Source organism: Haliotis rufescens, unplaced genomic scaffold, assembly GCF_023055435.1.
Source record: "Haliotis rufescens isolate VD_foot unplaced genomic scaffold, xgHalRufe1.0.p SCAF_24, whole genome shotgun sequence".
Classification (NCBI taxonomy): domain Eukaryota; kingdom Metazoa; phylum Mollusca; class Gastropoda; order Lepetellida; family Haliotidae; genus Haliotis; species Haliotis rufescens.
Window position 1 is genome coordinate 682,501 of NW_025963935.1, and position 12,260 is coordinate 694,760.

Sequence of the window (12,260 nt, forward strand, 5' to 3'; positions counted from 1 at the left end):
ACTGTGTTGCACGTATTTTGTCATGCTTTCGTAGGCTTCGCGTCATCAAATTGTGAGTGCTTGACGATTTTGTGCACGTTCCCATTACGTTTTACAGCAATGTGTCATTAATATATATGTGGCAGCAGACCAACCTATGCTAAGTTTGATAAGTTTATGGGACCAGGGTGCAACATGGTTTTATCTAGGAACAACATGGTTTTATCTAGGAACAACATGGTTTTATCTTTGAACAACATGGTTTTATCTAGGAACAGCATGGTTTTATCTAGGAACAACATGGTTTTATCTTGGTACAACATGGTTTTATCTTGGAACAACATTGTTTTATCTTGGAACAACATAGTTTTATCTTGGAACAACATGGTTTTATCTAGGAACAACATGGTTTTATCTAGGAACAACATGGTTTTATCTTGGAACAACATTGTTTTATCTTGACACAACATGGTTTTATCTTGGTACAACATTGTTTTATCTTGGAACAACACGGTTTTATCTAGGAACAACATGGTTTTATCTTGGTACAGGGTTTTATCTTGGAACAACATGGTTTTATCTAGGAACAACATGGTTTTATCTAGGAACAACATTGTTTTATCTTGGAACAACATTGTTTTATCTTGACACAACATGGTTTTATCTTGGAACAACATGGTTTTATCTTGGTACAACATTGTTTTATCTTGGAACAACATGGTTTTATCTAGGAACAACATGGTTTTATCTTAGTACAACATGGTTTTATCTTGGAACAACATGGTTTCATCTTGAAACAACATGGTTTTATCTTGGTACAACATTGTTTTATCTAGGAACAACATGGTTTTATCTTGGTACAACATGGTTTTATCTTGGAACAACATGGTTTTATCTTGGAACAACATGGTTTTGTCTTGGAACAACAAGGTTTTATCTTGGAACAGCATGGTTTTCCTGCCAACAAGCACCTGGGTCAAGTTCAACCAAGGTCCTTAAATCCAGCCCTGATTTGTCTTTACAGAAAAGCCGTGAACACTTAAAGTGTGCGCTGGACGCAGTGGATGAAATTGAAAAGCAGGCTTTGCTTTCAAACGATACTATAGATGTCAAAAGGGCAATAGAGAAGGCGCAGGAGTTTAAGACTTTTCAGAATCTATGGTGAGTTTTTGGCCTTCTCAGGCAGTGTTTATATTATACAAGTCAGACAACCTGCATAGATCCGGGTTAGAATAGGTCTTCAGCAACCCATGCTTGCCATAAAAGGCGACTCACAGGATTGGCTGGTCAGACTCGCAGACTTGGTTGATACATGTCATCTTATCCCAATTGTGTGGATTGATGCTCATGATGTCAATCACTGGATTGCCTGGTCCAGACTCGAATGCTTACAGACCGCCATCATAAAGCTGTAATATTGCTGAGTGCGGCGTTAAACAACAAACAAACAACAGAAGACAGACAAGGGACCCTTGTCATAACTTTGTTATTCGTAAGAAGCAACTTAATGGATCATGTGGTCAGACTGTGTAACTAGCTTGATTGTTAGTCAGGCTCCATTATTCAAAGCCTGCCTCGTGTTGCTGGATTGTTTGTGAGTGTTGTGTATATCAGCACCAGTACAATGACATCCTAGCCCTACTTTGATGAGGGACCAAATGCTCCATTGACCTCTGGACCTCTCTTATGAAAGTAACACTTTAAATATGGACCCGAATGGCACACACAGAGGCACACACACAGACAGACAGACCGACAGACAAATGCACACGTACACAGGCAGACAGACAAATGCACACTAACACTCAAACACAGACACACATTCATACATGCACTCACTCACACACACACTCACAGATGGTGATGGTCTGCCTGCCTGCCTGCCTGCCTGCCTGCCTGCTGTGTGTGATGTGATGGTCTGACTGCCTGCTGTATGTGATGGTCTGACTGCCTGCTGTATGTGATGTGATGGTCTGACTGCCTGCTGTATGTGATGTGATGGTCTGACTGTCTGCTGTGTGTGATGTGATGGTCTGACTGCCTGCTGTGGGAGATGTGATGGTCTGACTGCCTGCTGTATGTGATGTGATGGTCTGACTGCCTGCTGTGTGTGATGTGATGGTCTGACTGCCTGCTGTGTATGATGTGATGGTCTGACTGCCTGCTGTATGTGATGTGATGTGATGGTCTGATTGCCTGCTGTATGTGATGTGATGGTCTGACTGCCTGCTGTATGTGATGTGATGGTCTGCCTGCCTGCTGTATGTGATGTGATGGTCTGACTGCCTGCTTTATGTGATGTGATGGTCTGACTGCCTGCTGTATGTGATGTGATGTGATGGTCTCATTGCCTCCTGTATGTGATGTGATGGTCTGACTGCCTGCTGTGTGTGATGTGATGGTCTGACTGCCTGCTGTGTGTGATGTGATGGTCTGACTGCCTGCTGTATGTGATGTGATGTGATGGTCTGACTGCCTGCTGTATGTGATGTGATGGTCTGACTGCCTGCTGTATGTGATGTGATGGTCTGACTGTCTGCTGTGTGTGATGTGATGTGATGGTCTGACTGCCTGCTGTATGTGATGTGATGGTCTGACTGCCTGCTGTATGTGATGTGATGTGATGGTCTGCCTGCCTGCTGTGTGTGATGTGATGGTCTGACTGCCTGCTGTGTGTGATGTGATGGTCTGCCTGCCTGCTGTATGTGATGTGATGGTCTGACTGCCTGCTGTATGTGATGTGATGTGATGGTCTGACTGCCTGCTGTATGTGATGTGATGGTCTGACTGCCTGCTGTGTGTGATGTGATGGTCTGCCTGCCTGCTGTATGTGATGTGATGGTCTGACTGCCTGCTGTGTGTGATGTGATGGTCTGACTGCCTGCTGTATGTGATGTGATGGTCTGACTGCCTGCTGTGTGTGATGTGATGGTCTGACTGCCTGCTGTATGTGATGTGATGTGATGGTCTGCCTGCCTGCTGTGTGTGATGTGATGGTCTGACTGCCTGCTGTGTGTGATGTGATGGTCTGCCTGCCTGCTGTATGTGATGTGATGGTCTGCCTGCCTGCTGTATGTGATGTGATGGTCTGACTGCCTGCTGTATGTGATGTGATGTGATGGTCTGACTGCCTGCTGTATGTGATGTGATGGTCTGACTGCCTGCTGTATGTGATGTGATGTGATGGTCTGATTGCCTGCTGTATGTGATGTGATGGTCTGACTGCCTGCTTTATGTGATGTGATGGTCTGACTGCCTGCTGTATGTGATGTGATGGTCTGACTGCCTGCTGTATGTGATGTGATGTGATGGTCTGATTGCCTGCTGTATGTGATGTGATGGTCTGACTGCCTGCTGTATGTGATGTGATGGTCTGACTGCCTGCTGTGTGTGATGTGATGGTCTGACTGCCTGCTGTATGTGATGTGATGTGATGGTCTGACTGCCTGCTGTGTGTGATGTGATGGTCTGACTGCCTGCTGTGTGTGATGTGATGTGATGGTCTGACTGCCTGCTGTGTGTGATGTGATGGTCTGACTGCCTCCTGTGTGTGATGTGATGGTCTGACTGCCTGCTGTATGTGATGTGATGGTCTGACTGCCTGCTGTATGTGATGTGATGGTCTGACTGCCTGCTGTATGTGATGTGATGTGATGGTCTGATTGCCTGCTGTATGTGATGTGATGTGATGGTCTGACTGCCTGCTGTATGTGATGTGATGGTCTGACTGCCTGCTGTATGTGATGTGATGGTCTGACAGCCTGCTGTATGTGATGTGATGGTCTGCCTGCCTGCTGTATGTGATGTGATGGTCTGACTGCCTGCTGTGTGTGATGTGATGGTCTGACTGCCTCCTGTGTGTGATGTGATTGTCTGACTGCCTGCTGTATGTGATGTGATGGTCTGACTGCCTGCTGTATGTGATGTGATGTGATGGTCTGCCTGCCTGCTGTGTGTGATGTGATGGTCTGACTGCCTGCTGTGTGTGATGTGATGGTCTGCCTGCCTGCTGTATGTGATGTGATGGTCTGCCTGCCTGCTGTATGTGATGTGATGGTCTGACTGCCTGCTGTATGTGATGTGATGTGATGGTCTGACTGCCTGCTGTATGTGATGTGATGGTCTGACTGCCTGCTGTATGTGATGTGATGTGATGGTCTGATTGCCTGCTGTATGTGATGTGATGGTCTGACTGCCTGCTTTATGTGATGTGATGGTCTGACTGCCTGCTGTATGTGATGTGATGGTCTGACTGCCTGCTGTATGTGATGTGATGTGATGGTCTGATTGCCTGCTGTATGTGATGTGATGGTCTGACTGCCTGCTGTATGTGATGTGATGGTCTGACTGCCTGCTGTGTGTGATGTGATGGTCTGACTGCCTGCTGTATGTGATGTGATGGTCTGACTGCCTGCTGTATGTGATGTGATGGTCTGACTGCCTGCTGTGTGTGATGTGATGGTCTGACTGCCTGCTGTATGTGATGTGATGTGATGGTCTGACTGCCTGCTGTGTGTGATGTGATGGTCTGACTGCCTGCTGTGTGTGATGTGATGTGATGGTCTGACTGCCTGCTGTGTGTGATGTGATGGTCTGACTGCCTCCTGTGTGTGATGTGATGGTCTGACTGCCTGCTGTATGTGATGTGATGGTCTGACTGCCTGCTGTATGTGATGTGATGGTCTGACTGCCTGCTGTATGTGATGTGATGTGATGGTCTGATTGCCTGCTGTATGTGATGTGATGTGATGGTCTGACTGCCTGCTGTATGTGATGTGATGGTCTGACTGCCTGCTGTATGTGATGTGATGGTCTGACAGCCTGCTGTATGTGATGTGATGGTCTGCCTGCCTGCTGTATGTGATGTGATGGTCTGACTGCCTGCTGTGTGTGATGTGATGGTCTGACTGCCTCCTGTGTGTGATGTGATTGTCTGACTGCCTGCTGTATGTGATGTGATGGTCTGACTGCCTGCTGTATGTGATGTGATGTGATGGTCTGCCTGCCTGCTGTGTGTGATGTGATGGTCTGACTGCCTGCAGTATGTGATGTGATGGTCTGACTGCCTGCAGTATGTGATGTGATTGTCTGACTGCCTGCTGTATGTGATGTGATGGTCTGACTGCCTGCTGTATGTGATGTGATGTGATGGTCTGCCTGCCTGCTGTGTGTGATGTGATGGTCTGACTGCCTGCTGTGTGTGATGTGATGGTCTGCCTGCCTGCTGTATGTGATGTGATGGTCTGACTGCCTGCTGTATGTGATGTGATGTGATGGTCTGACTGCCTGCTGTATGTGATGTGATGGTCTGACTGCCTGCTGTGTGTGATGTGATGGTCTGCCTGCCTGCTGTATGTGATGTGATGGTCTGACTGCCTGCTGTGTGTGATGTGATGGTCTGACTGCCTGCTGTATGTGATGTGATGGTCTGACTGCCTGCTGTGTGTGATGTGATGGTCTGACTGCCTGCTGTATGTGATGTGATGGTCTGACTGCCTGCTGTGTGTGATGTGATGGTCTGACTGCCTGCTGTATGTGATGTGATGGTCTGCCTGCCTGCTGTATGTGATGTGATGGTCTGACTGCCTGCTGTGTGTGATGTGATGGTCTGACTGCTGTATGTTTCCGACGTGTTGTTGATGTGATGTGAGGTTACAGTGATAACTTTTGTGATTTCAGGAATGATATATCTGTCAAGACGAGGATGAAGAAGAACCCCCAAGCTGCACAGTTTTGTATTCTCTACGTCTTTAAGAATTGTGAGTATGCCCAACAGCTGGCTGCCACAGGCTCTATCAGGGCTCTCTCTAGGAATGTTCTGACATCCGAACTTTATGTCAAAATTTCAAATATTCCAGAGGTACACCACACTTGCCCATACAGCACAGCGTTAAAATGACCCCTTGTATACTACTCAAAAAAAGTTAAGGATCACCTGATTCTTTCATATTACTATAGTTAATCTCTCATGCCATGACAGATTAACTTTACCAATATCAGAGAGGACAGTACATGTCGTAAAAGGTGACTATACTTGTTGTAAGAGGTCACTATACTTGTCATAAGAGGACTATACTTGTCGTAAGAGAGGACTGTACATGTCGTAAGAGAGGACTATACTTGTTGTAAGAGGTGACTGTGTTTGTCGTAAGAGAGGACTATACTTGTCGCTAGAGGGGACTGTACATGTCGTAAGAGAGGACTATACTTGTCCCTAGAGGGGACTGTATATGTCGTAAAAGAGGACTATACTTGTCGTAAGAGGTGACTATACTTGTTGTAAGAGGTCACTATACTTGTCATAAGAGGACTATACTTAGCGTAAGAGAGGACTGTACTTGTCGTAAGAGAGGACTATACTTGTTGTAAGAGAGGACTGTGTTTGTCGTAAGAGAGGACTATACTTGTCGTAAGAGAGGACTATACTTGTTGTAAGAGAGGACTGTACTTGTTGTAAGAGAGGACTGTACTTGTTGTAAGAGAGGACTGTACTTGTTGTAAGAGAGGACTGTACTTGTTGTAAAAGAGGACTGTACTTGTTGTAAGAGAGGACTGTACTTGTCGTAAGAGAGGACTATACTTGTTGTAAGAGAGGACTACTTGTCGTAAGAGAGGACTATACTTGTCGTAAGAGAAGACTGTACTTGTTGTAAGAGAGGACTATACTTGTCGTAAGAGAGGACTATACTTGTCGCTAGAGAGGACTGTACATGTCGTAAGAGAGGACTAAACTTGTCATAAGAGGACTATACTTGTCGTAAGAGAGGACTGTACTTGTCGTAAGAGAGGACTGTACTTGTCGTAAGAGGTGACTATACTTGTCGAAAGAGGACTATACAAGTCGTAAGAGAGGACTGTACATGTCGTAGGAGAGGACTATACTTGTAAGAGGCAACTGGCGAGATCGTGCCAGCTGACTTGGTTTATGTGGGTCAGGGTGCTGAGAAAGAGAGTCGTGTCCACACTGTTCTATTGACCTGGGTTATAATGTGGCACTTTGAGCATGCTTTAGGTAGTGTATTTGTTGTGCTATATATGTCTGCACAACATGATGACGCTGACACTGTTGTCTACTGCTTCAGTTCACTACCATGTCCTGGGATACGGCCGAGACGGGAAACTGATTGAAAACGAAATCAAGGCCCTCTGGAGCTCCAACAAGGTCTGTGACTAGATCATAGCTATACTTCTAATAGTGGACATTTGCAATACTGAAACGCAAGGGTTATAACCCTTCGTAATGTATAGTGCTCCACTTTTAAGAGGGATATTTTTGTCTCTCCATGACATGAATCTCATGCTATGTAAAGTGTATGTTTAGATCCCTATCAAGGGTTTAGTGGTTCAGGGTTCATCAGAGCTCCAGATAAGCTGCGTATCTGCTTAAAATACGCATCAAAAATGCAGAAATACGCAGTAAAATAAAATCCAAACGTATCAAATACGCAGCGAACATTACAGATTCACTACAAAAATAAAACTTGTGCTTATCATCAAAATATTGTGAAGTTACTCTGCTTTTCGATTAGCAAATCAGCGACTTATTTTGAAATTATAAACAGACATTCTGTCAACCTTGCCAATCTTCATGATGACAGTTACATCATGATCATTTGCCATCACACTTTCTTGTGGAAGTTTCGTGGTATTTTTGAGTCATATAAAGCTCTCGAACCCACACGACACCAGTTTGCAGGGACTAGATGAATAGTGTTTTTAAATATTTAACTTAAATACCCACATGTGTTAAAACTATCGGGTAACAAAAATTTGAATACCCAGATAGAATTACTGATACCCAATGATTTTAAAATGCATGGGTAAAATACCCACAACACCAAAAGCTTATCTGGAGCTCTGGTTCATACAGACTTGGAAAAGCCTTGAATTTCAAGGTCCTTTTTGGAAAGCCTTGATTTTCAGTGCCAACCTTGAAAAGCCTTGAAAATCACCAAAATAGCTTAAAAGCCTTGAATTTGTACAAAATGACATTTACATATTACATGTGACAACCCGTGAAGATTCCGGGTAGAATAGGTCTTCAGCAACCCATGCTTGCCGTAAAAGGTGACTTTGGTGTCGTGAAAGGCGACTAACGGGATCGGGTGGTCAGGCTCGCTGACTTGGTTGATGCATGTCATCGATCCCAATTGCGTGGATCGATGCTCATGATGTCAATCACTGGATTGTCTGGTCCAGACTCGATTTTTACAGACCGCCGTCATATAGCTGAAATATTGCTGAGTGCGGCGTTAAACAACAAACAAACAAACAGTGAGAGATATGCATGATATGTGTGTCTGACACCAGGAATAATTCATGACATTTATTTTTATGTTGGGTGAAAAAAGGATAGTTTGGGAAAATATGGGATGGTCATACTGCTAGGGGCTGGGATGAGTCCAAATTTACTACCTCAGTATCCGAACCCCCATATACCCGACCCTACCCAGGTACCCACTGCAGGTCTCAAGAGTTGTGAGCGAAATATCTGATCATGCTGATTGGGAATTGTTTTCCCGCAGCCCTGGCCAAAACTATTTAGATCCATGTATCAAACGATCAGATTACACCACACAACACATCACTGCCACGCCACACAACACATCACCGCCACGCCACACAACACACCACCACCACTCGACACCACACACCACCGCCATGCCACACAACACAGCACCCCCACACGACACCGCCACGCCACACAACACAACACACCGCCACCACTCGACACCACACACCACCGCCATGCCACACAACACAACACCGCCACACCACACCACACCACACAACACATCACCGACACACCACCACCACGCCACACAACACACCACACCACCGCCAAGCCACACAACACACCACCGCCAAGCCACACAACACACCACCGCCACGCCACACAACACACCACCGCCACGCCACACAACACACCACCGCCACGCCACACAACACACACACACCACGCCACACAACACACCACCACCACAACACACAACACACCACAACACACAACACACCATCGCACACAACACACCACCGCACAACACACAACACACCACCACCACTCGACACCACACAACACCGCCATGCCACACAACACACCACCGCCACGCCACGCCACGCCACACAACAATCTTGTCACCTCCGTTTCACCTGCCTCACCTCTCCGTGTTCAGTCTTCCGATGATGCGGAGCAGTCCAAGGAGAAGGGGAACAAGGCCTTCAAGGAGAACAAGTTTGACCTGGCAGTCAGATGGTACACACAGGCTATCAGGAAGGAGTAAGTCCAGTCACTCTCTCACTAAAGGGTACAAGGAGTTCCTTACATTGGGCGGGGGGTGGGGGGGGGTTTAGAAGAGGTCTTCAGCAACCCATGCTTGCCATAAAAGGCAACTATGCTTGTCGTAAAAGGCGACTAACGGGATCGGGTGTTCAGGCTCGCTGACTTGGTTGATCATGTCATCGATCCAGATTGCGTGGATCAATGCTCATGAGGTCAATCACTGGATTGTCTGGTTCAGACAGACTGCCGTATGGCTGTAATATTGCTAAGTGCAGCGTTAATCATCAAGAAGTCAAGCCAATATTAAATTCTTGAAAACCATATGGTATACAAACATTTCAGGCTGTCAGCATAAACCACGAAATTTATCTTTCAAATACGTTTTTTTTTTCACCCAAATAATATTCTAATTTTTAGAGCCCCCTGGGCTCTTATTCCGTCAAATACGGTACTAACAGAATGGCCCCGTAGCTTGTCCGTGGTGCCTATTGGAGCCGGGCATGTTTTATGGCGAATGCGGTTTATCTTTATGAGAAGGAAGCTAACATGAACGTGTGACTTTATTTCAGTCCTCTGAGCCACATCTTCTTTGGCAACAGATCTCAAGCATATCTCAAATTAAAAAAGTTCCGGTAAGTGTGCGTGTACAAAACCCAGTATTTATACCTGAAAGGGCAGGGGTATATAGTTTTGTAGCTAAAATGGATAGAATTATCATTAAACCGACCACATGTTATCAGAAATGAGCGGGCCACTGTAAATGCCTTCATATTGCTTGACAACGGACCATTGCTACACCTGTTGTTAGGTGAAGTCATAGGTATAGGGAAAGGTGACGTCACATTCAATAGTGACGTCATCTGGTTTGTTCTATGACGTTTCCATATTTGTAAAAGTGGGTCAATGACATTTGTGTTGATTGCAGTAAATGTTTCAAAACTGATATTGTTGTTTCTTTTTACTTGATAACAAATTCCATCCATTTATATCCAAATATACTGTCAAAGATTTAAAAAGAAATCCTGTTTTCGATCAGAGTTTTCAGCAATCTCAATAAAATCAGATCTTAGTTCTTGCTATCGCTAAACAAAGATCTGAGGACCTGTCATTATGGGTCCCGTCAAAACGACCTTTCATCCGACCAATCAAAGCGTCGCTTACCAGATAATGAAAGTGACAGTTGGAATGTGTTTTCTAATCATGCAACCTCGGAAACGTTAACGGGGTATTCTAAACGACAGTTACGGCCCGTACGAATGATTCCGTAAAAAAAATCGTCTATCTCTCGATTCCGTGGGATAAACATTTGAATGGAGGAGGCGCTGCACAGTATGTGGGTAGCACTGCCATGCAATCTCAACCATATGTTAGACATTCCGGAATGTTCGTTTGTTCAGTTTTCAAAATTTAAATCGAGAACTGTGGCAACATATTTTTCAAGTGTCGCCTGAAATGGAAGTCACCAGGTTGAAACGAGTGCCGTAAAGCTCGAGAAAGCTGCTTTCTAATTGGCTGATGTCCACTTCTTGTTTGTCATTTCAGTGGTTGGTCAAAGTTCGCGAAAGGTCGTTCTGACGTGACCCGTAATGGGATGTCCCCAGATCTTTGTTAAGCGGCAGGGAGAACTTAGATCTGATTTTAATGAGATTGGAGCTTTCAACATCATATATATATATTCCCGACATGGGTACAATGTGTGAAGCCCATTTCTGGTGTTACCAGGCGTGATATTGCAGGAATATTGCTAAAAGTAGCATCAAACCATACTCAGTCATACACTGGCTTTCATACCTTAATCTCATTCCTTGTTGTGGGTTCCAGGGAGGCTCTCTGTGACGGACTGCGTGCCATTACACTGGACCAGGACTGGGCAAAGGTGAGCTCATCCTGGAGGTTACACACAACCAAATGTTTTCCCATAGACTTCTATAGTAACTAAGCATTCAACAGCTATTACCTGTACGTGTGTGCACAGTTTGGCCTTAGAGCAGCAATAAAAAAATAAAAAATGACTAGCTTAGCCAGCTCCTTTTCGGGGTACAGGAAGCTAAACACACCACCCCCAGTTTCGCACCAAATGTCACCTACTTGAAAATAGCTGTGGTCACATTCAGCATAAGTCATCATGTTGAAAAAGACAGTACTAAATTTAGAAAAACATGGTCAGTTTTAATAACTGGATGGATGTACATTTGAAAGACATAAAAATCTTACAGAATATCCTCAAATCACAGCCTGCAGGTATCTCTCGATCTGCACTGAAGGCTCCCTACGAAAACCGCACTGTCCAAACGGGTTCTGATTTGGTGTAGTAGAACCCAGAGCATGGTGCAACACTTTTAATCTGGGTTGGTGGGGGTAATTAAGTGCCGTGAAGATCCGGGGTAGAATAGGTCTTCAGCAACCCTTGCTTACCGTAAAAGGCGACTATGCTTGTCGTAAGAGGCGACTAACGGGATCGGGTGGTCAGGCTCGCTGACTTGGTTAATGCATGTCATCGATCCCAATTGCATAGATCGATGCTCATGATATTAGTCACTTGATTGTCTGGTCAAGACAGATTATATACAGACCACCGTCATATAGCTGGAATATTACTGAGTGCGGCGTAAAACAACAAACCAACCAACCGTCTTCAGTGAAATACCAGCCACCCTGCTGACTTGGTTGAAGCATGTCATCGATCCCAATTGCATGGATCGATGCTCATGGTGTCAATCACTGGATTGTCGGGTCCAGACTCGATTATTTACAGACTGTTGTCTTATAGCTGGAATATTGCTGAGTGCGGTGTTAAACAACAAACAAACAAACAAATTAAGTCATGGGAATGTTGTTGAACTTTAGCTTGAGGTTTCCACCTGGTGTTAAACAACAATTTACATTATCAAGCCTCTTTTCAGGGTTCATCTAGGAATTTTCTGACATAGGCCCTTTAATTACAAATCTCAAACTTTCCAGAGGGTTGCCCATACAGAACAATATTAAAATGGTCCATTGT

At 45.0% G+C, this 12,260-nt stretch overlaps 1 protein-coding gene across 5 annotated transcripts in view; it reads left to right on the top strand.

Annotated features, from left to right (window-relative positions):
• The window catches only part of LOC124122918 (E3 ubiquitin-protein ligase TTC3-like), an 87,947-nt gene that overhangs the window by 10,160 nt on the left and 65,527 nt on the right, over nucleotides 1–12,260 (top strand). For all 5 annotated transcript variants that reach the window (XM_048401911.1, XM_048401912.1, XM_048401915.1 and 2 more), the window contains 6 exons: nucleotides 1,004–1,140; nucleotides 5,659–5,738; nucleotides 7,062–7,141; nucleotides 9,153–9,256; nucleotides 9,829–9,891; nucleotides 11,081–11,135. In XM_048401911.1, coding sequence (XP_048257868.1) covers nucleotides 1,004–1,140; nucleotides 5,659–5,738; nucleotides 7,062–7,141; nucleotides 9,153–9,256; nucleotides 9,829–9,891; nucleotides 11,081–11,135 — 519 coding nt within the window. The remainder of the gene's footprint in view (nucleotides 1–1,003; nucleotides 1,141–5,658; nucleotides 5,739–7,061; nucleotides 7,142–9,152; nucleotides 9,257–9,828; nucleotides 9,892–11,080; nucleotides 11,136–12,260) is intronic.